General features: G+C 44.8%; 1 protein-coding gene across 3 annotated transcripts in view; it reads right to left on the bottom strand.

The window, feature by feature from the left end:
• IQCA1 (IQ motif containing with AAA domain 1) overlaps nucleotides 1-26,838 on the bottom strand; it is a 102,813-nt gene that overhangs the window by 70,277 nt on the left and 5,698 nt on the right. For all 3 annotated transcript variants that reach the window (XM_053982494.1, XM_053982493.1, XM_053982492.1), the window contains exons 2-6: nucleotides 21,302-21,626; nucleotides 18,164-18,277; nucleotides 15,641-15,826; nucleotides 14,850-14,921; nucleotides 2,707-2,879 (exon numbers count right to left, since the gene is read on the bottom strand). In XM_053982494.1, the coding sequence (XP_053838469.1) occupies nucleotides 2,707-2,879; nucleotides 14,850-14,921; nucleotides 15,641-15,826; nucleotides 18,164-18,277; nucleotides 21,302-21,626 (870 nt within the window). The remainder of the gene's footprint in view (nucleotides 1-2,706; nucleotides 2,880-14,849; nucleotides 14,922-15,640; nucleotides 15,827-18,163; nucleotides 18,278-21,301; nucleotides 21,627-26,838) is intronic.

Consider the following 26,838-nt stretch of genomic DNA (forward strand, 5'->3'; position numbering starts at 1 on the left):
AAGAGCAGGACTCAGGCAGCTCGCTCTGATTCCTGTCAGCTCTGTAAATCACTGCCTCACTCAGCCAGAGTCAAACGAGCTCCAGCACTGGGCCATGTCCAGCCTGTGCTGCAGCTGATGGCAGCTCTCCCACTGCCTTCACCAGGGCAGAATTTCATCTGCTAAATCACCAAAAGAGTTTTTATCAATGAGAGCTGTCTGGCTTTGGCTGAACCGTGCACTAATGATTTTTAGGGGTCATGACAGAGAGTTCATTTGAAAGGAGAGAATAACAGACAGTATGATGGAGCTTGGAGCAACCTGGCCTAGTGCAAACTGACCCTGCCCATGGCAGGAGGTGGAATGAGATGAGTTTTAAGGTCCCTTCCAGCCCAAACCACTCTGGGCTTCTCTGATCAAACACTGACTGCAACAAGTGTGTCACTGTCCCTCTGCCACCAGCAATGACCCTGCTCTCAGGCAGACCACAGAACTCATATCTTGAGCCAAAAAGCCTAATCAGACCGTTTTGATAGAAAATGGTTAATTGTTAAAATATGATATTGTTCCAGATGGGTGGGTTATTGTTCAAGGTTGGAAGGGAGCTGTTCTTTCACCCTGTCTCAAATGCAGCAGAGCAAGCCTGTCTCGAGGCTTACTCTAAGCACCCTGTGGGTGTATCTTAGTCCCATCTAATATAATCCCTTGCTCAGGTTTATCCATAAAGCAATCCAAGATCAGTGCTTATATTCCCACATCTGCTTCCATCTTTGTTAATTTTCAAATCTAAATGAGATTCAAGACTACTGAACCTGACTAGGCAGAGCAGAAAAAGGGTAGCTAAGGAACCCTTGTAGCTTGTTTAATCAGGTATTCATATGCTGGGCTGCTGATGCCGTGCCTCTAGCCTTGAGTCTCACCTGCAGTTGAGATATAAACCTACCAAGGAAGTCCCATTCTGCTTGTAAGGGCTACAAAAAGAAAGCTCAGCACTTTACATTCCACCTTAGACAGGTACATGAGACTGAGGGCTCCCCTGAATTAGGCAGCAGGAGTTTTGATGAACTGCCCTCTCAGCCATCCCTCTCCACCTCCCTCCACTGAACCGTGGCTTCAGCTTCCTCAAATGATCCTTTGGATGGGTTAGGCTGCTGGTTGGCTCTGCTGTTAAGTGTCTCTGTGGACCAGATTTAACTTTTAATAGTGTCTCATAATGTCTTTAAAGAGGTTTATGGCTCAGCCTGGTTCTCTGGGAGATTGCCTGTTCCCTGCTAATCTGCTACAGAAACATTGCCATTGGTTCCTGCAGTATTTCAGGGAGTTCTCCCCCAGCTCCACAGCCAAGTTAATTGGACATGATTGACCTATGGTAGAGAATGACTATTAGGTGAGGAATATTAAGCAAAGGGAAAAAGATCTTTCTGTAGCTCAGAACATGCTGGGAGCTGTGGGGAATGGCAGGAAATGGCAGCTCAAGGAGTGTGCAGAGCAGACCCTGGGAGAGAGTTGATTTAAGGAATGGGAAAGTGCTTTGCAATAACTGAGGTTTGTAAAACCAGCAGCTCTTTCCAAAGGAGAGTAAAAATACACTGGAGTCTTGAGAGTCTGTAAGAGGCAAAAGTGCAAGAAATAAGAGAAATAGGTTGTGGCAGACCTGTGAGAGTGCTGGTTTTGATCATTCTTTCTTTTTTAACAAACACTTCACTGCAGCACAGCTGCCCAAACCTGACTGAAGGAGTCAAGGCACAAACAGGGCAGGATTTCATCAGAATGCATTTGTGTTTCCAACTGGAAGCTGCACGCTGAAGGCATGTCCAGTACCCTGAGCAAACACTGAATGATTAATGGACGTGACACTGGTCCATAAGACAAATATGAGCCCTGTAACATCACTGAGCAGCTCAAGACACAAAACCAGTTTGCAGAGCAGCTTTATGCAGAGCAAATGAAACCTTGCTGCCAAATCCTGGAAGTTTTGGTTGCTGCTTCCCAATTTACTTTCACACACTAGTCCTCTGGATGGGATAAATCCCATAAAATTATAAAACCAGCCCATATTCCTTAGGACAAGAGTTTCCAGTGTCAGAATTGCCAGTCTCAAAACTCCTTTGGCTGAAGTAAACTTCCTGAGAGAAGCAGAGGTGTCAGCACAGGGTTTAAAACTCTGTAAGTATGTGCTTAACTCTACTGAGACGTGAAGTTTCACTGAGATCAGCAGAGTAAAGTTCCATTTGGGGGAGTGGCTCGAAGGTCAGGCCTCAAGAACAAAAGTGCTTCAGATTCATGGCTAATACCAGCAGCAGGATGGCAGTGCCAGTGACGTGATGTGATTTGCTATGGCAAATAATGGTCCTTCCATCTCATGGAAGAGTGAGTTCCCTCTCTTAAACCTTATGTATTCACACAGGGAGAAAAGTCACTGGCCCTGAAGTTTAGAGTGTGCTGCTTGTAATTCCAAAGACTGAGCCCAAGGTAATGTGCACAGTGAACATGTCCCTGTACCACAGCCAGTGACTGAAGGAGCACCTCTGAGCCCTGCCAGGAGCTCTGGTCTCCCCAGTCAGGAATCCTCCAGCTCAGGATTTGGGCTTTGCAGCTGGTGCAGAACTAGCTCCTCATCTGGGACTGGCACCACTGCCTTAAAGATGGATTTTGCAGTTTGTAGGAACTCAAAATCAGGCTCTTTAGGGCAAAAGGGCTGATGAAGGGGTAAGGGTTTCTGCTCACCTGCACTCGAGGAAGCACTGGGTGATCTGGTCCTGGAGGGTTTCCTTGATGTGGGGCCCCTCTGTTCTCCTCAGCTCGTGCCTGAAGGAGAAGTCTTCTCTTTCCTGGACTTCACCTTGCAGGACATTTTCTTTCTGCAAACTGCTCATTGCCTCCAAGTCAGGAGGCAGACTCTGAAAACGAGAGGAGAAAATAAAAGGTATGAATGAAAAGAAACTTAATATTTACTGGAATGCCAGGTTGACAGTGAATCTGAGCTTAAGCCTTAATTTACTTGCAGGAAGCCAGGAAAAAAAAAACCAACAACCCTGTGCTCATAAAGAGTGCCTGGATGCACACACAATGGTCTATTGTTGGTATTTCAGCATTAATTAACAACATTGCAATGTACAAAAACAACCTTTGCAGCGTGGGATCTTGGATCTCAGTGAGACAGGTGAGAAAGCTGCTGTTCTGCAAATGCCAGCTTTATCCATGTCAGAAGGGTGCCAGAGAATTTTTTAATTGAATTTTCAAATGTCTGGACTTCCTATTGGTGCTTTTTAATTAGCCAGTATTGTTTTTAATTTGTGCACTGTAATTTTTATATGCACACTGCTTGGTCAGTGGTTTCCTGGTATTTTGTTGCAGCTGGTCAGACTCCTTTAGGAAATCAACTTCCCTTGAGGAACAACAACAACAAAAAGGAATAAACAACCCCCCTGAAACACTACAACAAAAATCACAGCTCCCCAAGTTTCCCATGATTTGATAACCTTGGAAAGAAGGGCTTCTCAGCCAGTTTCAAGTCTTACAATAATTTCTACTCTGTGATTGATTTTACACATGTAGTGTGAAGGAGAAAAATGAAAGTCTTTATGGTATTTAAATACAGAAGCATGAAAAAACCCATCTGTGTGGGTGGGCTGAAACTTTGCATTTTTCAGCTTACAATCATTGAGAAAATTAAGATGTTCCCAGTGTTTTATGAGCTATTGCTACCTTGTAAGTGTAGAGAAAAATCTATTTCAAAAATTAACTTGTGAACTGGCTTTGTGGTTTTAGGTTTTCTTAATTCTGGAACAAATTGTTTTTTTCGTGTACTTGGAAATTATAAATCATATTGTCCTATGGTGTATGACAAATTTAAGAAGGGAAAAGAGGAGAAAATATGACAATCTGGTTTTGTAGTATAATTTTATTTCTTTTCAAAGTTAGTGACTGACATAGGTGGCAGCATATGTGAACAAAAGCTTGGTTTGCATGAAAAAAAACCAGTATCATTTTGCTCTGGCCTTTCAACTTCAGAGCATATAGAAATTGTCCTTATCTGGCACATCTCAGACTGGTTCAGTAATGCATTCTTCTTGCTTTGGTGATGTATTTTCTGGTGTGCTCCAAGTCCCAAATCCTGAGGCCTCCCGCGAAGACAAAAATCTCTGTCAAAGCTTTGGCCAGCTCATATTTAAGAACTGTTATTCCCTATTTTTCCATGCTTCCACCAGGTTCCAAAAATCACTAATAAGTGCCAAGCAACTTTGGTTTCAGCGAGCACCCAGAGGGATCCCACAGTGTCCAAAGCAAGCACACAGGCCCCATTCAGGAAAGCAATTTACTGCATCTGGGACGTGTGACTCGCACTGTGCTCCAGGAATGGGGCAAGGCCACCAGGGAGAAAATATTCAGGAGGAAATAAGAACAGCAGTGTGCTTCTGAAAGGTGGCTGCACATGTTCCCTCCCTGAATATGTGACCCCAAGTGCTGCCTTTTACCCTGAGATGTTACCTTTGCTCAATTCCCAGTTCTCAGGGAAGTCAAGTGTTTCCAATCTTCCCCAGCACCTATTTACGAGTATAATACAGCTACTATTGACAGTGTTTATTTGTATTTCACCACTGTCTGCCTTGCTGATGTTAAACAAAGCCCAGGACAGCCAGACGTGGTGCTGCTCTCTCAGGGCTCCTTTGCAAACCAGAGGAGCCCCCACAAGGTCTATTTTCCAGACTGAGACCCAAAACCAACTCCTCTGTTGGTCTCCCTACAGCAATCCTCAGGGGACTCCTGAGAAACTCCCGGCAGATGGGCAGGAGGATGCCTGCAGCTTTAGGGAGGCTCATCTGTGGTGATATAGACAGGCTCCTCTCCAGCACAGGGTGAACATTTAAAGGTGAAATGCCCCCAGGTGAGCAGGGAAGGGTCAGCTCCTGCACCACCTGAACTGCTGGGTGCATGATCCCTCCCTTCTCCTGCTCAGGCTCTGGCACTCACCTGACCCTGCTGTGAACCAGTTCAATTCCCTAAAAAATGGAAAATAATCCCTTTTGTCTTTTCCTCTCCTCCCACCTCCTCAAGTTAATCATTTCCCACTATAACAAGGTGGATCAGCCAGCCAAGGAGCAGCTGAGGGCCAGCGCCACAGCAAGGGAAGGGGTGGCCAGTGGGACCAGACCAAAGTGGGGAGCAGCAGCACAGGCAGCAGAGCTCCTCCCTGCCGCCCCAGAACCTTTGCAGCTCCTCTGAGCTGCCCTCCACTGCATCTAGAGGGAGCCTTGCACGACCAGCTTGTGTGAATTCATGCAGCCTCCCTTTCAGCAGTCCCACAGCCAGACAAGGTAAGAGCTGTCTGAAGTGGCAAGCACGAGGTGCCAGTGTGGGATCAGCAGTAGGAAATTCTTATCTCAAAAAGCAAGGTGCTACAGCCCATATCTACACTTGAGCCCAGAGTGATGAAGCTGCTGTGGACACAGCCCAGGTAGCTCTGAACCAGCTGGCTCAGATGCTGATAACAACAAGGCCATGGGATATGTTCTGGTTGGCAAAACCCAGCCGAGCCCTGGGTAAATATTTGTGCAGCTCCCTGTCTGAGCACCATTCAGTTATCAATGCATCTGCTAACAGGAGTTTATCAGCTGTACTCAGCACCAAGGCTGAAGGACAGACATAAACCTGCAGGACAGCTTATGAGAATATTTTATTTTATTTTATTTTATTTTATTTTATTTTATTTTATTTTATTTTATTCCACAGTTTTACTACAAGAAAACAGAAGAAATAAGAATTACTTCTAGAACAAGACTCCCCAGCCATTCCCCTTCAGTATTTCCCTAAAGAAAGGCATGAAAGAGAACAGGGCAAGTTGATAAGGCTGTATTCTCCTCTTTTCCCCCAATCCTCCTGATTGCTTGTTTGGCAGTAACACGCTCCAGCTGTGATGGGGGCAGGCCATGAAGAGCACAGCTGGCTGTGAGAAATGAGGCCTGAAGGACTCAGGGCTGGCTGGTGTGGAACTCACACAGCGTGCCCTGTCCATGAGGGAAGAGCTGGAGGCCAGCACGTGTCAGGAACACAAGGCTGGCTCCTGCTCTGGGAGAGGAGAACGAGGAGGAAAAGCACTGACTGGCAGTGAGGACATCATGCCATGGGCATTTGATTTTGAAATAAAACAGCACAGGTGAATGTACAGCTGGCTTGGCTTTCTGTTCTGTCACTTTGAAATCAATGCAGTCATGTGAACAAAAAATGAATGGACTTGAGGAAAACAAGGATGAGGTGACATCAGAAGAATTTATGTGTATGTGAGCTAAGTGAAATGGGGACTATCCTAAAAACAGCTTCCTTGGACTAGAAGAACTGATCCAAGCATGTGCATGGATCATGTGAATTATTTGATAAAGTAGGGAGGGAATAAGAGGAGGAACTAGACAAAACTAAGTGTGGAAGGGAATTTAGCAACATAACCTAAATATAGACAGGGGGCCAGCGGGAGCTGCTGAAGAGATGTAACAAGATGTCCACAGGATGGAACTGTCAGTTCTCTACCATTTGTCAATAATTTTCATAGAAAATGCTTTTCTTCTGTTGAGTAAATGATGATATAAAATGTTTTAGACTATTAAAACCCTTGAAAAAAAGAAAATAAGCTCCGAATAGCATAGGTGATACCTTCCAGCTTTGCAGCTGAAGGAAGCTGCTCTGTTAAACTTGTTTTATTTTGCCCACAGTGTTCTTGACCTAATCACAGAAGTATGTGTCACCCTAAACCTCACCAGCTTCAGAGCTTAACACATTCCTAACCCTGTCTCAGGAATGAGGAGCCAACTGCACAACCTGGGGCCTTGTGTTCATCTTCAGGTGCTCTTGGGCCTTTAAAAGGAGACGGAATCTTTCCAACAGCCCTGCTGGAGGTTCTGTTCTCTTGCCAATGAGCAGAACCCAGAAGAAAACAGGTCTGAAAAAGTTTTGGTCATCTGAAGACACAAGAGGGAATAGGAAGTGAAATGGCTGGAGAGTGCCAAGAGGGAGGATGAACTCCAACAGCTCCAGCAGGAATGCTGGAATCCCTGCTGGCCAGCCTGTGACCTGTGCCTTGCAGCATCATGGAAGAGCTTTCCATGTTTCCACATGGCTCTTGTGGAGCTCTGAAGTTATCCTGAGTGTGCTTCCACAGCCCTCTAATGTGCATGGAAGGAAGACAAAAGCCAATTTATTTCTAACATCCCTTCTCTCAGCGCCTCTAATGTTCCTGCTTCTGAATCAAAGGGAGGCATTCTCCAGGAAGATGCTAATAAATAGCTTTTCCTTGGGGGAAGAAGCATTTTCCCATCTTTAAGAAATTTCTCTGGCCATGTGAAATTCAAATTTGTTAACTTGCCCTACAAACAGCAACTCATTTAGAAACAAATTACAAATATTAGATGGAGACAGTGAACTTGATAATGCAATGCTGCCACATCAGATGTAGAATAATGCATCTTAATGAAGGCTTCCCATGTGAATAAACCATTATATTTACAAGCTTTTCACAGTTAATGACCCAGAACTGGATAACGAAACTCACATTTTTAGTGTGGTCCTCTGTCAGCAAAAGTATACATATTAATAATTGATGTTGCTGTAAAAATAGGACATATTATGAAGATTCCTGAGTTTGTGGGAAAATAGGACTACATGGTCCATTAACTTAAAAGGCTTATCTAATGTTTGATGGGCTTTGTCTTTAAAATCCTTGTTTAAATTAATAAGGCAAAATGGACATTTGTCTAAAAGAGAATTTTATTCCAACTCATCAGTCATGAGTGTGCTGCTAAGATTCTTCTGTTCTGCTCTTTACTCGTTCCCCAAAAGAATTTAGGTTTTAGGGAAGGGGATGATGCACCAGTAGGAGGGAGAAGGTATTTCCTACAGCTCCCAGGTGAGTCAGTGGGATGAAGGACCATGTGGGTGATAAGGGGATTGGAGAACCTTCCATTTGGGGACAGGGTGAGGGAGTGAGGGATGCTCAGCCTGGAGAAGAGAAGGTTGTGTGGAAACCTCAGAGCCCCTTCCAGTATCTGAAGGGGTTACAAGGAACCTGGACAGGGCCTGGAGTGACAGGACAAGGGGGAATGTGTTCAAACTGACAGAGAGTGGGGTTAGATGGGATATTGGGAAGGAATTCCTCCTGTCAGGGTGGGGAGGTCCTGGCACAGGGTGCCCAGAGAAGCTGTGGCTGCCCCTGGATCCTGGAAGGCCAGGCTGGACAGGGCTTAGAGCACCCTGGGTTAGTGGGACATGTTCTTGCCCATGGCAGGGGTGCACTGGATGGGCTTTAAGGCCCATTTGAACCAAAGCACTTCGTGGTTGCACAGAACTGTGTCTGTGTTCCCTTCCCACCTCAGGGCTTTGCTTGCTCACATCCCTTTCCTGGCTGGAAAGCCCTGCCTGTGCTGAGTCAGCTCCCCAGCAGAGCCTTTGCTGTTCATTATAAAGCACTTGGAGGTGTGCAGGCTGGCTGAGCATGCTTGGGGCTGCTCTTCCTCACACAGGAGGAGGAGGAGGAGGCCCTGCTGTGGAACTAACTGCTCCTCAATTGTTCCATCAGGAGGGCAAGAGGCTCGGTGGCAGTGAAAGAAATACATTTCATTTCACTCCACGTCGGAAGGCCAATGTCCCTATTATGCCTGAGAGGTAGATTTACTGCAGCTTTTATTACTGGGTACTTAATTTAGGACAGCTTCTTGTCGTAGGCCTGGAACAGCAGAGCTGAAGCACATGCTTTGTGGTTTTATGGGGCTTCAGGAAATGTTCTGCCTCAGCCAGCATCGCCCCTAATGGTAAGATTTCAAAAGATGGACCAGTTGTGTAGGATTTTTTTTTCAGTACATTTACAGTTTGCTTCTCTGGGGAGAAGCTTTATTTCCAAATATTTTTAAAATAAGTAGTTGTAATAGTTACTTATTTTAACCAATAGTGAAAATGAAATTCTTTTTTTTATACATTGGGATTTCACAGGCATGTAGAGTAAAATAATTTACTATCAGAGCAGCTGAGGTCTTGTTCTTTACTTACAACTATTCTTCAGGTGGAAGGTGCCCCTGCCCACGGCAAGGGGTGGAATGAGATAATCTTTAAGGTCTCTTCCAGCCCAAATCATTCTGTGATTCTGTGATACGATTCTGCTGAATTTTGAACTGTGATCCAAACTGCAATTAAAAGTTTGCTATAGGACTGAGCTATGTCCTTGCTTTATTTCCTCAATACAATTTGTCTGGCTGAGGGAAGAATAGATTTTTAAAGAGGTCTCTTATCTTGTGAATCATAAAATCATGGAATGGTTTGGGTTGGAAGCACCTTAAAGCCCATCCAGTTCCAACCCCCCAAATGAAAATTGCATTAATAGAGGTTCCACGGTACACAAATGGTGATAGCCACATCAATTATATGGCTGAATTCCTAAATTAGGCACAAAAAAAAGGGAACAAGTAAGCAAAATATATTGCATTCATTAAAGCTTCCCTACTCTCTGACTCACTCCAATGGCTTTGCCAATTAAAGTAATTGTCATATGCATTCAAACAAAGCATTTGTAGTAGGAGGCCTTGCTAAAAAAATACTGAAAATGCTTGGTTTTGAGATTCCTATCATACATATTTAGAAATATATTTACATGTAACACCTTTTAGGAAGATAAAGAAAATTTGAAGTGGACAAAAGGTTTACATGCAGAGCCAGATGTGTTTACATCATTTTGGTTTTGTTTATTTCTGATATTTTACCTGGGCACGCTGTTAAACTTGACTAAACATGGCAAGCATGTTTTGGGCTTGGAAAGGCAGTGATTTCATTGTTAGTATGACTGCAGCCAATGAAAGCCAAATTATTTAGCATTCTTTCTTCCCAGAGTCTTTCTGTTTCAAAAATGAGCAGGCTTAAAATTTCTATTGAAAACAGGACAGATTAGTCATCACTGCTGAGATGTGAAATAACAGAGGACTTTGTGCTAACACCCAGGCAAGCAAAGTCATTTTAATCTTAAACTTGGCAAAACCAGGCCTGATCTGCACCACTGCTGTAGCTGCCCACTCTCAAGAGCTGATGAAATATTTTAAATTTCACTTGATGGAGTTTGTAGTTTGTTAAATCCTGTGTAATATTTATTTAGCCATAGTCTATAATGTTTACACAGAAAGCTATTCTGGGAAATGCTGATTTTTTTTTTTTTCTGACTGGGTGAAATGAATTATATTTATCAGGAATTCAGAGAAGGAGGAATGTTTGGCAGGCTGTTTTCTCAGATATAAATAAAGCGTCAACCAAGACAACATGCCTAAATTTGGGTATGTTTAAAAGAGGTAAGAAGGAGAGAACAGCATTTTATTTAACACCACACAGACCCTTTCATGTGAAAAAGATCATGCAGTGGTTTGGGTTGAAAGGGATCTTAAAGCTCATCTTGTTTCATCCCCTGCCAGGGCAGGGACACCTTCCACTAGCCCAGGGTGCTCCAAGCCCCATCCAGACAGGCCTTGGATATGGAGGAAGGATGGATGTTGGAAATACCACGTAAGAGAATCACAGAGCAGCAGGTGTTGCACCACTAACTCTTTGGGAAGGGCTGGAATTTCAGGATAGAGCTGTGTAAGTGTAAATTCACAGCTGTGAGACCCTAAACTGGGGTTTGACTTATCCTGCAATGTCTTGGAAGTCTGATATTCTGGGAGATGTGTTTTTCTGAGGACCTTTAGGAGAAGCTGGATCTGCTGTGGTGAGGAAAACCTGATGCTGCGGTGGGAACCACAGTGGCTCCACATGGCTCATGCATCCTGCTGAACTGTATCCATTTGAGAAAAAAGACAGAAAGAACCATGAGGCTTTGTCCCACTAAAATGAGAATTCCTTAAGCTTTGGAATGTTTACTTTTCTGGATGTGCTGCTGGCATTGCAGTTCTTCTAGTGAAAATGGAAGGAGGGGCTGTTCTGAGTCAGCCCAGCCTGTGGAGAAGAGGCTTGGGGGAAAATGTATCAGAGCACTGCAGGTGGAGAGAGGGACTTGTCTTTCTGTATTGCTTTTTCCTGGACTCCTCTATTTCCTGCTCAGCAGGTTTAGGGAAGGTAGTTTGATTTACTGCGGGTAGTGCAGAAACAACAAAATTTTCAGGAGGTCCAATTAAAACTTTTACTTGCCAATGTTGGAACATCCTGACAAAATAAGGCACGTGGCAAACTTTAACTCCTCTAGATACAACAGAGGGCTTACCAAAGCGTTGACTGGAATTTTTTGGTCTGACTTCCAGAATATTTGGAGAAGAAGAAGGTAGAACTGGACACAGCACTTGATGCAGCCTCACTAGTGCCCAGCACAGGGGAGGCATCCCCTCCCTGCTCCTGCTGGTCACATTAGCCCAGGTGCCCTTGGCCACCTGGGCACATGCTGCCTTTGCATTCTTCCCACTTAATTGCTTTAAGCCAACTGCTCCTCCAGTCCCCAACACCCTCCTACCCTCTCATAAATCAGTCTGATGGCAAACTGTTTATCCCAATGTTTTAGGTAAAACCCAGCCTTTCCTCTTTCCAGGAGCCTGTGCTCTGAGATTAAAAGTATAACTTCCTGCAGGAGAGTGCTGAGGGGGGATCCAGGACCAGGCTCGGGCAGTTCTGCACTACCCTGAGACACAGCAGCTGCCAAAAGCCAGGTCACACAGCCAGCTGCACTGAGCTCTGCAGCAAAATTCAACAATCAGAACCTCTGAACAGAGTTTTTAGTGACAGGGAATCTATAAATGCCAGAAGAACAGAGCAGTTTAAAAACCTGGTGAGTTAAATTGAGCTGGGATGGTAAAACAGAGCAAGGAAAGGCAGGTTTGCTCAGACAGCACGTCTGTGTTTTCTGACAGCTCAATGTGTTTTCTTGCCACATCAGTGTGGTTTAAACACAACCCCGTGCCTGGAGCAGTGGTTCTGGTGGTCATGCTGGAGCTGGCAGTAAACAGCCCTGTGGCAGGAATGTGAGGAAGATCAGGAAGCAGCTCAGGATACAGTTATCAAGATATATGTGCTCTTAGGAGGCTTGCTTTCTCTTCACAAATTAAACTGGGACTGCAAAGTGTGATTTATCGGGGCTTTGGAGAACGTGTGCTGAGGGGATCATGCTGTTTCTGCAATTAGGCTTTAATAAATAATAATAATAATAATGAGGCTTTACTTTTGAGCCAAGAAAAATCTCTCTACCATAGGCTTGTTCTCCATCATCAAGCAAAAGATGAAATAGAATCGAATTCCAGAAAAGATACATAAATTTTTTGTGAAGCTAGTAGAGGGTAAAGAAAATAACACTGAGTTAAGCAAAAGACTGGACAATTCTTGGGTTTGACACTTATTTTCCTATTTTTTAGGCCAACACAATTGATTTTTCCCAGGAATCTTTTACACAGAACTTCAGATGGATCAACTCTTTGTGCAAAGCAGTCTTTGTCTGAAAGTAACACAGACATTTTTTTAAAAAAAGCCCTAATTATAAGAGAATTTATATTTATTGCAACAAAAGTCGAGTCTCCTTTGGGATGGACTTGGAGTAATGGATGGTTGGGTCTTCTAATTTATCTAAGTCGTGCAGCATTAGAAAAGCAAATTCAACATATTTACACATGAAGATCTGTGGTCATTTTTTAGAAGGCTGACGTGCTCATACATCAAAGGGACTTGACCTTTGGAGCTCCCTGCCTATCTATCAGTGGGAACCAATGTCTGCTTCCTTTGGAGACCAGGGAAGGGAATGCAGCATGGAAAGGAAAAGGGAATATAAAAACCCTGGAAAGAAGAACAGATTTTTAAAAATTTTATTTAGAGTTATCAATTTTTTCCCCCCCACATGCTTTGATTATAAACTTGACAAAGAGCAATGAGTCAAGAGTGCAGAGGAGCAAACATCAATTCTCTTGCTTTTAAATGGAGGTCAGGAACTGAATGCACTCGATGTGTTTGGTTTTAATTCCCTTCATCCCTCTGATGATATAGATTACATTATGCTCCCCATAAACCAGGCTGTTCCCATCCTAGTTTCCAGTTCCTCCCACATTGGCCACCATGAAATGAGGGCTTGGCTGTGAACCCTCAGATAACTGATGCCAGATTTAGATTTCCTTCCTAAGGACAGAAACGTCATGGGATTTGGCAGGAAACAATCTCTTGTTCTGCAAAAGGTGCCGTTTTTAACTCATCTTCAGTACATCCCAAGTATTTAGGTCTGCACTAGTTAAAATCTTTGGGAATTTTGTCTTAAACAGAGGCAGAATTGACGCCCAAGGTTCTGTTCAGCTGTTAGAGACCAGCAGATCCTAAAGGCAGTAATCCCTAAGGTGGTACCTGTATTTAACATGGCAAAGCTTAGATAAATGTACATTTTTCTTCCTAAAGGCAAGGTATTAATGTTATTTTTAACTGATGTGAGATGTGATCTCTAGGCACAATCAGTTTTCAGAACCCTATAAAGCAGCTAAGGGCAATTCCACTGCTGGGCAAGAAAATCCCCCAAACTGCCTGGCAAAAGCAGAGAGCATATTTTAAATCAAAATTAAATTATTAGTTTATAAATTAATCACTTAAGAACTGTAGAACATGGAAGCATAAATAAACATAACAAATGCAGAGCAGTGCTGAATGTTGCTGTGATGTGTACTAGAACTTTACTAGAGCTTGGTACAAGGGCTGTGCTATGTGAAAAATGGATTTGTAGAAAATTTTTCAAATTTGATAGAAGAATACACTTATAATTCATTATAATTAAGAAATAATTAGCTTCTAATAATTATAAAATAAATTATAACATCTGCATTATCTCACCCTTCACATAAAGCTAAAAATAAAAGAAAAGTTTTTAAAACACCTCTGAGTTACCCCATCTCTAAATAAATTAAAAAAAAAAACCTTAATCCAACAATGCTACTGCAGCTGGACTTGTGTGAGGCTTGACACCTGTTAGGGCCTCCAAAAACATGGAGGGGGACAAAAAAAAAAGGTCAACAGTAAAGAATTCATTCTGGTTTTTTGGGTGTTTGTTGCAAGGAAGGAGGTGAGAGGAACAGATTCCTTGTGGAAAGGGTGCTTTGATTTTTTCTTTCACCCCTGTGCAATTTAACTGACCATGGGCAGCTGCTCACTTCCCTCTGGCCCTGCAGTGTGATGTGAGGAAGATTTTGATTATTTTTATATGGACTTAGAGAAATATGGATGGATTAACATGCCAGTTCTTAGGTTTCTCTTCCCTGCTCTTGACATACGCAGGCAGAGGCTTGCAAAGGGGTGGGAGAAGAGGATTTTGCTTCTTTAATTTAATTATTGGGAAAAATTAATTATTTTAGCCCACTGTAAGGGCTGTCAAGCATTGGAACAGGCTGCCCAGTTAAGTGGTAGAGTCACCATCCCTGGAAGTGCTCAAAAAATGTGTGGATGTGGCACTTGGGGACATGGGTTAGGGGTGGGCTTGGCAGTGCTGGGTTAGTGCCTGGACTTGATTTTAGAGGGCTCTTCCAGTGTTCATGAATTCTACTCCAGACATAAGGCAGCTCACCAGTCTTGAAATCATGACTGAAAAGCTGATTAATAAAATTTCCTTGCTGATCATGCCTGGGTCGAGTTCCCTGGAACCCAGGGCAAATATTCCACAGGCAGTTTGCACATCTGCCACACACATTGGAGAATGTATGGACAGCACAAACCCATTCAGCAGAAGACAAATTGTGCTACTCCTGTGCCATTTATCATTTCAGTTGAGTTCTGTATTCCTTGGAGACTCCTTTTAAAATAGGAGGAATTGTAGAAATTAATTTCTCCTCTTGGGCTGAATTATAAAAGCCTGAAGAACAAACAGAGTGTGGCATTTGCTGTTCTGGAGGCACAGCCCCACTTACCATGCCCAGAAATATCATTTCCTCCTCTCTCAGCTTCTCTGTTTTCTTGCGCTGCCGGTGCCCACGCCAGACCTGGATTGTAAACAAAACTCTGATGAGATAAATGGGCCTTGGTACAGCTTCCTTTTCTGGGGCAGACACAGGAAAAAACAAATAGAGGAAGGAAAGGCACAATATACAGTTGAAACTATTGCTTTTTAACAGGTTGCCATCTGCTAGTCTTTTTTTTTTTTTTTAACAAATTCTGAGGTTTGTTATCCCCTCATGCTGCTCTGGGAGGCTTCTAAAAACTGTCACTGCTTCATGAAGTTCAGACATAAGATTTAGGCTGAGCTACTGCTTCATCAGGCTGAATTGTCTGAATTATTCATGTGCAAGAACTCTTTGTGGAATTTAGCACTGACCTCCCTCTGTCCTTTTTTCTAGATATGGAATGAACTCTTCCCCTGGAGATCACAGAAAAAGGCATGAATTCAGAGATGCACTGAATTCCAAGGGGAGGCCAGAAAGAGCAACTGAGGTCATAAAAATCAGAATGGAAAAACAACGTGTAAGTTACAAAGTCGTCCTGCATTGCCAGTGCAGGACTGGTTCCATTGATCTTACATCGAGGGTCCCGTCTCATTTTTTTAAGTGGTTTAAATGATGTATTTCACCTTGCTGGATACCCTAAAAAGGATCATTTCAGAAACTTTCCCATCGTGTGAGCTGTGTTTCTGTCCACAGCTGCTCTCGTGACCAAAACATTGTCATTTGGCTTTGCCAGAATTGTTGCTACACAAGAAACTCACCTTTTGAATGCAAGTGGCAGCATCTTCTGGACTTTTACCTGTCTCTTGCTCCTCTTTTTTACTTTGTCTTTTCTCTTCAAGGTAAATTCTCTTCATGAACGCTGCTCGGGCGCGGCCCTGGCGAGCCCGTTCTGCCACCTGGATCACTTTAATGCCTTCCTCAAGTGTCATGGCCGTGACAGGTTCCTTCAACAGCACAGCCAAAAAAGGGAATCAACAAAGGAAAGTTATGTTTTGTAAATTGCCTGCCTCAGGTAGAAAATGGTGTCTTAGGAAACAAACAGCAGAGACTCCTGTGGATATGTGATGTGGAAAACCTGCTTTGCTGGGAAGCCACAGTGGCTCATGCAGTCCTGCTGAACTTGATCCATTTGAGCAGAAAGACACAACCATGGGGCTTTGTCCTTCTAAAAGGAGAATTTCTTAGGCTGTGGAATGTTTTCCTTTCCTTTTCTGAAGGGAGGGGTTCTGGAGGTGCTGCTGGGGTCACAGTTCTTTCCATGAAAATGGAAGGAGGGGCTATTCTGAGTCAGAGGGGAAAAACGGATCAGAACAGAAGGGACTCCTCCTTCCCACTCCTGAGAACCTATGGAAAAGCTGAATTAGTGTTCTTTCCTGATGTTCATCTCCCAGCTGGAGGCAGCTCATATTTAATTATTATATTTATATTGCGTGGCACTTACTTTCAGCAGGGCTTTCTAGGACACAGTTACACAGAATAGGTTTCCTGAACAGAATCACATAAACCATGTGCAGAGCAGATTCCTGAGATGAGCTCCACTGGTTTTGATTTATGTTGGAGTGCTCCTAACAGCAGTGCCATGGACACTGGAGAGCTCCAGCTGGTTACACAGCAGCCAGGATTTCCTGAGAGGATGAGGTGCAGAAGTGCTGACAGCCCTGCAGCAATCCCAGTGGTGAGTGAGCTGGAAGTGCAGCACAGGACACTGGATTTACACTGGGTGAGGTGATTTTATTGCTCTTTATTGAATCCCCTGGCTCCCTGTAGCAGCCTGGCAAGGGACAGCTGGACCCTGCCACAGCCTGGTGCTCTGGCTGAGCTGGCTGCTCACTAGACAACCTCATCCCTAATGGATGCCACGCTGGAAAGGGGCAAGAGCAGAACTCTGGGAAGCAAAAAGGCTCCAGGATAAACTGTGCTGAAACAGGATCTCCCCAGAGCAAGGTCAGGCAAGCAGAAGAGCAGAGAACTCAAACAGGGGAGCTCTGCAGCTGCCCAGCAAAGCCTCCAGCAGGGAAGCCTGTGCTCTGTCTCTGCAGTCTGCCTGGGGCTGTTCCATACCTGGGGACTTTCCCTCTGGTATTTTGTGGGATAAACAGGCACAATCACTGCTGGAGAATTCAGGGCAGCAGTGTGACTAAGTGGGCCATCATCACTGTCTCTTATGGCTACAACATCCATGAATCCAAGTTATCCAGGCATGTAGGCAGAGTTGTTTACTTCACAGGTCAACATGCCACTCCCAAAAGGTCAAAAGTATATCAAATCCAGAGCAGCCTTCGCTGCAGCACTCGTGTACTTGTCTGTAATGACTTTTGCTCTGCCAAAACTCAGTTTTCTGCTCCTCCCAGCAGCTGCAGCTCTGTAGCTGCACGGGGGAAACTGCACTCATTGTTCAGAAGTTATAAACAAGTGAATGCCAACAGTTGTGCTGACCTGAACTCTGAGTTCTGCCTGCTCCAGTGAGGAATCCTGGGCCAGGACAGCTTGGTTTCAGTAGTGATGTCTCAGCTTTTAGCTTTTCTATTTTTCAGGTTTTGTGCTGCTTTAGTGTGCACTTCTGAGTTTCATATTAGGGGATGGTGAGCTCTCTACACAGAGTAGAGAGACAAAACAATTCCTTCTCTGGCTGGGGACCAGGGACAACAGATCCAAATCTCAGGCCCGAGAGCACAAACAATGTGGACTGAAGAGAGAAAAACAAGCAGGATGGGACTTCATGGGCTAAAGCTTTAACTGGACAATTAACTCCAATATGCAAATGGAGCAGAACTTATAAAAGTGAGAGACCCTGTGACCAGTTGTCCATTTTGTGACCATTTTGGTTCATCTTGGGTGTGGGTCTGGCTGGACTCTTGTCCTGTCCAAGGTGGATCCATTGAGATCTTCTAATAAATCCCTACTGTATTCATTTTATTCATACTTAATTCCATCTAGTCTCTGTTCTAGGTCAGCCTTCTCAAGGCATCAGGAGGACTAATTACATGATGAGGGTTAGTTAGACAAATAAAGCACTGACTTGGCCAAAGTGCTGCTCTCTCTGACACTCACACACAGAAAGCAGAGTAGAATCATTTCAGTCTTACCAAGCCTTGGGATGTGACTGGATATTGTTTGACAGGGAAATCTAAGGTTTCTTTCTGCTTGTGCCTTATCTGTAAACACACTTTTACTTCCTCACTGCTGTAAAAGCACTTCTCATTTCAGTGTCTTGTGTTCAGACAGATGTGGCTGTGAACTAAACAAATCAAACACAATATGTAGGTATGGGCTACATTTACCTGTTCCAGCAAACCAGCATTCAGCAAAATCTCGTGCAGGTATTTCTCCCTGTCCTGCAGGATTCCCAGGTTTTCTTTAATGAAATACTTTGGGATGGGGATTTCTATGTCTTCCTGGAGGAAGAAAGTCACAAGATGCTTTTTAGGACTGTATTTAAATCACGTTACTGATTAATTGAACACCTCTACAAAGCAATAAAATAAGGACAGAGGTTGTTGAATATTTTTTTGAGTATTGGGGAATTTGACCTTTGTAACAGCTGCTGTTATTTTTCAATTACTTTAGGCCTAATTCAACAAAAACAAATAAATCAACCCAGTTTGTGAACCATGTGAGCCCAGAAATCTTTCTTCTTATAATGGCTCAATTATATTATCAAATTGCTAAAATATTTGGCAGGGCTGCTAGAAATTTAAACATGATTTCCACCGAGCTGAATACCTTTGGTTGTGTGATCATCCCACTTCTTGTTTTAATCAACATGAAAAATAGATCTGTTCTCTTGCCATTTTTTTTACCATTATGAGGAACAAAAGCATAATTCCAGAGTTTTTTATAGGTATTTTGAGCTACAGACAAACTGTCTGCCTGTGACTGTGGTATCTCAGACACTTCTTAAAATCAGACATGACCAGAAGTGCCTGTCTTTACTAATTTCTGTAATTAAAAAGATGTAACTGATTTACATTTCTCCCAATTTCATTCCCCATTCCCTCAGCTGCACACTGAGACATCCCTACCATGACACCACAAGAAAGCTTCCGAGTTTGGCTGTGCTTATCCCTGATGATTTTATCAGTGCAGAGGTCTGATCTGATAAAGTTTTTAAATATTTGTCTTGCTAAGCTCCCTATTTGCACCATCCAACAACCCTTGGTAGTTGATGGAAATGATCATATGCTGTACTCTGAGTGCAAATCACTCTGGGTGGATTAAAATCTGGAGGTATAAGAAATCAAGGGTTTGTATGGACACCCTCCTGTAGGATGAGAGGATTTTTAGGTTGCCAGGGAACAGAGTCAGGGTAGGAGTATCTCTGATGTCTCACCTGGCCTTTAATTCCAAGTGATTCTGGATTGTGACTTTTACTGACTGGGAAAAGGAGATCAAAGCCCCAGTGCCAGGGCTGGAAGGGGTGGGGAGCCTGCTTCTCTTCACAGTCTCTTTTTTGGGGCCCAGCACTGAAAAGTCAGGCTTGGGATGTTTAACCTGGAGTCAAATTTGTGGCTTTTTAGCCACTCCCAGCTCCACATGGGATTTATGGATCCAAATACCTTCACAATTACCCCAGGAAATGGAGTGACTGGATGCTGGAAGGCAACTGCACAAAAACACGAGGTACAGAACTGGAGAAATAGGAAAGCTTGGCCTTGCAGTGACACAGTACAAAACAGGCAATATCATCACATAAGATATAAAACGTTGTGTCCTCTGCCTTCAATCCTGCAGGATTGTAGCATTGGTAATAAAGGGAAAGGAGTGACTGGAGATATCCTTTCTGGGCATATGTTTTGAGAAACAGGAATTATTTGTCCAGTAATTTTGTTCTGTTACCAAGAATATTTTAATATTTTATTAAAAAGAACACCCCATAAATCTATATTCTTATCTAGCATGGAAAATGTTTTCTTTGAAAAAAATGAAAATCTCCTCAGTGATTGATTTCTTTTGTGGTAGGTAGGTATGTTATGCCTTCTTAAAATTAAGGTGTGGTGCAGGAATTTGAATTTATGCTTGTTTTTGAGGAGATGTCAGGCATGACTCCTCAGACTTGCCAACTTTTTGCTGCAGATGGATTTACTGCTGAGTCATGAAAACAGCAGTGCTAAGGATTTCAAAATATGATTTGAAGGATTGTTTTCCCCGGAGATGTGTTTATACTCTTATAAAGTTTATACTCTTATACAGTTTAAAATAGTTTAAAATAGTGATTAATGTTGAAGGTAAAGTGCTGGTGGAAATTCCTGGCAAATCCTCTCCTGAATTTGCAGATGTGCAAACAGAAACACGATGCAGATCTCAGAGTGATGCTATAATGATACCGGGCGATTTATCTCGGAGCTGCCATGCTACAAAAAAGCAGGAATTTCAGCTGGTTTTAGCAAAGCAGCGGTACCTGAATGTGACAATAGATGGAGCTGTCTGCGAGAGAAGTAACCCTCTTTGCCAGCTCATTTTTTTCCTGCGGCTTTTAAAGCACAGCTTCCACACTTGGCCTCATTGTCATATTCACGGTGCTGATTTCACCGTGCCATGAAGGGCAGGCTGCAGTGGACTCCACTTTACTTATCAGTGGCCCATTTGCTATCTCACCCCACATTAAACTCTGGCACAGTCAAGCTCCTGGCACTTAACAGCAAAGCTGAGAAGTTATTACTGACAGAAAGTAGGTTTAGATGGGATATTGGGAAGGAATTCCTCCCTGTGAGGGCGCTGAGGCCCTGGCACAGCCCAGAGCAGCTGTGGGTGCTCCTGGATCCCTGGAAGTGTCAAAGGCCAGGCTGGATGGGGCTTGGAGCAACCTGGGATACTGGAAGGTGTCCCTGACCATGGCAGGGGGTGGCACTGGATGGGCTTTGAGGTCCTTCCTACCCCAAACCATTCTGGGATTCTGTGAATACAAATTCATGTTGTAATATGGAATCATGGAATGGGTCAAATTGAAAGGGACCACCAAGAGTCATCTGGCCCCACCTCCCTGCTCCCAGGCAAAGACAGCCCTCCCTTGCTGAGAAAGGTGAGTGCCATCTGATGCCAGCACTCCTGGCACTGCACACGCCATTCCACTGTCAAAACCCTCAAAATTCTGGTGGTGACACCAGCTGGGGAGCCATCTGTTCCTTTCAATATCGCTGCTTTCAACTGGAAGTGTCAGGAGAAAATAACTTGTGCTCCAGAATCCCTTACTAAATGTCCCAGAACCCTGAAATCCTTTGTGATCACGCTCAGACTGTGTGTTACCCTTTCCCTGCCCTCTGCATGCAAGATCACATCCGTGGGCTGTGAAAAATTTGGAAATTTCCTGGTGACCCCAGAGAGGCAGCAAATAAAACACCTACAGACTGGGTTACAAATAAAACACCTACAGCCAAAGCCCATCTTTCCCATGAATCAGCTCCTAATGGAGGTAGCCCTACCGGGACACGCTGTAGCTCCATCAGGATGCCATCCATGGAGTGACACTCGGAGTTCTCCAGGGCCACCATCTCTTTCTTGATCTCCAGGATGCGGCCCATGACCCCGTCCAGCACCTGCCGAACCGCCGCCCGCTTCTGCTGGTGGATGAGGTGGTCATGGGCCTCCTCCAGCTTCCGGAAGATTTCCAGGTATTGGACGTAGGCAGTGGCCAACATCTTCATCACTTTCTCACGGTCCTCCTGTGGCTGGAGGAACTCCTCCCTCTCTCTCTGGAGCATGGTGTCCAGCTCTCTCTGGGTGTCTGCCCACATCTTGATGTAAGTGCTGGTTGGAAAGAGGGGAAATTCGTGTCAACCTGACATGAAAGCAGGAGTGAGCACACGGCGACGCCAGGGCTCTGTGGGTGTGGATTTCTCACAAAGCAAGCCTGGAAGTGTCAGCCATTACATTTATAAGGAGGTTTTTAACTACAAACTGTTTTGGAAACCATTAGCAGAAGTTTCTGGGTTTGTTTTATTACAACAAGCTTAAAAGTTTAAAGCTTTTCAGCTTTATTCTAAAAGGCTTGAAGCATCCTTCAATTGCTTGAAGTTACAACCCCCAACAGTGCCAGGAGTTTTATTCAGCTGTGCTAATTGAGAAGATGGTTTAATTGAAAAGGTGTCTCCCTCCAATTCCTTTTAATAGGGGAAGGACTATTTGAGGCTCTGCATTTTTGGGATGAGGACCAATTCATGTTTCTAAAGCTGTTCTGCCTTTCTGAAATGGTTGCTTGGAGTTAACTGCAGGGTTAGGGTGGGGTTAGTGCCAATGCTGGAATAAAGCTGTAGGCCTAATTCAAATGTGAGGGAAGGAAAATAATTTGATTTATTTCTATGGTAGCAACCGTTGCACTCCAAGGAATTGCTAAACATCTGGTCTGGTGGCTGTGGGATTATGTGGCATGGATGCTGTCATCTCAGGCCATCTCCATTTCCAGGAGCAGTAATGCTGCTCACTTGGTAGTTTTGGTAGGAATAGGTGGAGTTTTGACGTGAGCATGGACTGGCTGTCAGTGGCTTTTCATGGGAACAGCAGATCAGAATGTCCTGGGGGATGAGCCTAAAGGAGGAAGAAACGAGCCACGAGGTTTTTATTCAGAGAAGGGCTCAAACAGCAGGTTTGTCATGGAAAGGCGTTAATGACACCTGTGGCAGTGAAGACATTTTTAGGTCCTGCTCTCCTTTGCCAGATGGAGACTCTTGGCAGTGATAAGTGTTAAAAAATCCCACATCTTTGAAAATGCCTCTCTAGGAACAGAACAAGGAAATTCCTTCTGCACTGAGACTTGGGTGTGTTGGGAGAAAACCAGTTCATTCACATTGTCCTGCTGAGGGGAAAACAGTGGCTATGGAAACAGGGACAGCTGACTTGCTCCTTAATCCTAGGAATGAAGGCCTCAATGGTGCAGTCTAGACCCATCCTTGCTGAACCAATTTGCTGTTCCTAGAGCTTCTCAAAGAAGGATGAGAACAGCAAAAAGCCCTGCCTTTGTTAGATGAGCTTTGAGAGCAGACCTTGCATTGAGGGAGTGTTGGTTTATTTATCCTGCCCAGAAAGCTGGACAGATGTTAGCATTGTTTGTGCATGACAATAAATGTTGGAGCTCTGTGAGCTGATCTTATCATTCCCAGTCCTGGAGGTCAGAGTGACCCAAGGCTTGTGCTGTGAGAGGGACGTGTGGGGTGGGACAGGACAAACTCCAGCCCTTGAGTGCCTTGAGCGTGGGGTGCCCTGCACACCCTGGGTGGTGACAGGGCTGAGGGACTCCCCCCTGCAGTCAGCAAAACCACCAACAAACCCAAACCCTGCTATTGAATTTGCACCACTGACGTTTTAAAGGGCGTATTATACTCTTCAGCTGACCTGGCTTTCTGCAGGATGCAGCTGGCCCTGCTTTTCCTAATGCTTCTGCAGCCCACCCAGGTCTTTCCCCTTCCCTTTTTTTCCTACTTCATTTACATCCCATTGCACCGCCCGTATCAGTCAATTGCAGCAATTAACCCAGGTGCAGGAGATAAACAGAATAAACCGGCCGAGGGGAGAAGATGGGGACAAGCAAGGCCAGCACGAGCTGGAGCCAGGACACGGAAGGATGTGAGGCACACGGGTTTTCCAGCGCAGGAGGAAACGGCGCGGTGCCGTACGTACTTTGTGTGATTTCTCACGGATAGTGGAGAGGTTGTCAACCTCTGAGGAAGCCCAGCCCTGTGGGGTGTCCCCACAGCCATCCTGCTGATTTATGAGCCCTGGGGATGCTGGGGCTGGAGCCTTTCCCGTGCAGGTTACTGCACGGAGACGCCGCGCCGAGAAGCGACCGATTTACAATAATCTCCCTCTCTGCCTCCTCTGACTGAGGAATGTCAAGTGGTTCCTCCTGCTGAGCCAGCTAATATCCAGTTTCTTTTTACACTGGGAATGGCTCGTGGAGGGAGGAGAGGAGGGGGCTGGAGCGCTGCAGCCCTTGGAGGACGTTACCATGAGGCACTGCAGATAGGACATAATTGCTTCCATAAAGCATCAGTTTATCAGATAAGCACTGGGATGATTGCAGGCACGGTTGCTGCGGGTCAGATGTTAAGACTATGGATATTATGGGATGATTGTGGCTTTTGCAACAGCGGCGTTTCGGGTACATGAGGGCAAAAGGACGGGCTCACTGGAAAATGAAGTGCTGAAGGAAAAGGTGGATGTGAATGTGATAAATTTGTAGCTGACAGCCCTATGTACCTGCTGTGTTCAGGGTCACTGATACCTTGGGGACCTGACCCCCAAGTTTCGTAGGTATGGGATGGGGACATCAGATACTGGATAACAGGACAGGGCAAGCAGAAATCTGATTTGAGTGTTGCACTGCTTCACCCTGATTAAAAACTAGAGGGTACACATCCCCAGAATGGGATTAAAATGGTTATTCCAGGTTTTACTGGTGCCCAAATGAGCACCCTTCTGGACTAGTCTGAAGGATGAGCTGTGCCTGGTGCTTAGAGCTCCTTTTGGGGGACTTGGCAGAGCTGCTGTGAAGCAGAGGAGCCCTTCAGCTTTAGAGACAAACGTGCTCAGGGGTAGTCAGGAGGAGTAACTTCAAGGATATGTCTTAGAAGCAAAGGAGAGCACTGCCTGTGAATCAGACACTGTGTGATCCCTAAGTCCCCATTTGGAATTTTTGCCTATTTGCTCAGTGTCCCTTTGCATTAAGTTGTGAACTCCCTCAAAATTGCTTTGACATGCTGCAGGGGGAGGACAGTGTAGCCTTGAATGCACTGGGTTTTTATTTACTGTCACTGGTCCACCTTATAGGCTCAGTTCTGTTCTGTTCTGGGCTGTATCTGTGCCCAAGGATATTCCACCAGATTTAGGTTGGATTAGAGCCTCTAACTCACCTATTAGTGCAGGTAATGAGCCTAACTTTCTTATTCAAGGCTTAAGAAAATAAAATCCTGGGAAAGAAAGCTGTCTCTTGATCTCTCTGTGCATATAGCACTGTAAGCAATGCTACAAATTGTCATAGCAACTCCCAAATAGGGGTGTTATGGGGAAAACAAGCAATGCTGTAATGGGATGAGGAAGAAGCACATCAAGTGACTGAACTCCAGAGTCCCCAGAGTGATTTCTGGCAGCTCACAGCTTGGAGGGAAGGTCAGAGCTTTAACTCCTCGCTGATGTCCTTCCTCTTCACTCCCACAAAGTAGAAACAGAGACTAAAACATGGGCTTAAGAATTTGTTTTGCCCATAGCCTGCTTGCCAGTTCAAATCTCACTTTTATTGCTCCAAATAAAGCCTGCTCTCCTTATTTAGAGTGAAGCTTAACAACATAGGGGGTTTTTCTCCTGCTGAAGTTATAAAGAGATGTTTAAAATCCTGCCAAATTGTACATGCCTTGTTTTAGTATTGTAGGGCACTCTAACTCTGCATATTTGCTCGACCCATCTCTCCTAACACTTGGAAAAGCTTGTTGGTTTTGAGTCCAGCTGAGGTGAGCCTGCTTATTGGTGTTGGACTGGTTTTAAGGCTGAAGCATGCCCTTCTTGGAAGGGTTTGTGCTGAGCATGCAAACTGTCCCTCAGGCCACTCCTGAGCCAGGAGACGAATCTGGCATCAGAGGGGTCACCTTTGTGTGGCTTTTCTTCTTCCCCCCAGAGCGTCTCTGTGTTTTACTCACTGCCAAAGGGAACACTACTCCTGTTATTCCAAGACATGGCACAGTTTGGATTTGTGCATGGGCTGAACCCTGGCTTTTTTGATGCCTGTTTTTTCTGGGCTGCCCTCAGGAATATCCCCTGCTTTCCCATGCTAAAGCTGCAGTAGTGCAGTGCTGCCTGGGTCTCCCTGGTTTATCCTGATGGATGGAAGGAGGTGGAAGGGAAAACATTTGACTCCGACTCCAGCTTTCCTCACCTCATTTGGAAACTCCTGTGTGATTAAACCAGCGCTAAATCGTGTGTGCTAAAACGCTGCTGAAGGAACCTCTGCTGCCACTGCAAACCCACCTTGTATTTCTTTGTCAGAAATGAGGCTGGGCTGTGCTGGGGGCTGGAGGAAGTGCCCAGGGTTTGTGACACCAAGGGGATGTGGAGCAGGGCTCAAGGAGCCTGGCACTGGACACATGGGCAGCTGTGACGCAGCAGAGGGGACCGAGCTGCAGGGCTGGTGACAAGAAGTGCACGCAGGGGCCACTGCTCAGGGTCCCCTGGCCACACCGGGAGCCTGACAGGTCAGGCATTGTGCTAAGCCCTGGGCAAACACGGGGGAGGGAAACCCTGCCCTGCAGCCTCTGGAAAATAAAGAAACAAGAGACAAAGGCTGGGAGGGGAAAGTGAGGCCCTGAGAGGAAAAAGGGTTTTTAATGCTGCTGCTGCTATTTTTCCTTCTCTCTTTCTAAAAATCACCAGGCTTAGGATGACTGCTGGCTCATTCAGGTCAGCAGTTACCTGTTCCCTCACAGGTGTTGGTGGTGGTGATTACATTACAGGAGTAGCCCCCCCCTCCCCCTTTTCTCTTTTATCCTATTACAGGCAAACATTTTTTGTGTTGGAGAGGCACAGGCAGAATCAGAGATCGGTGTGGCCTTACGACACAACCTGTCTGAGTTCAACAAGTGTTTAGACAATGCTCTGAGGCACAGGGTGGGGTTCTTGGGATGTCCAGTGCAGGGCCAGCAGTTGGATCGATGGCCCTGGGGGGTCCCTTCCAACTCAGCACTGATTCTGTGAGCCAAATTGACTGAAATGTTGTCAGAATTAATTGCTGATTTCAAAGCCTTTAGCCTGCAGTCTGGAGCAGTTCAGGCTCATGAGCCTGTTTAAGCCTGCCTTGCTTCTAAAATAAGATTAGTCTCACAATTATGCCAAACTTCTCAGCTGGTGGTGAATGTGACTCTGCCAGATGACTTTTTAAGCAGGCTTGCTCCAGCCACGATGTTTTACAGAGTTGGAAGCATTTGGGGGAAAATAAAGGATAAACCTCAGTAGGCTTTGGTTGTGACAAGAGAAGAAA

The sequence above is a fragment of the Vidua macroura genome, chromosome 7, assembly GCF_024509145.1.
Source record: "Vidua macroura isolate BioBank_ID:100142 chromosome 7, ASM2450914v1, whole genome shotgun sequence".
Taxonomy (NCBI): domain Eukaryota; kingdom Metazoa; phylum Chordata; class Aves; order Passeriformes; family Viduidae; genus Vidua; species Vidua macroura.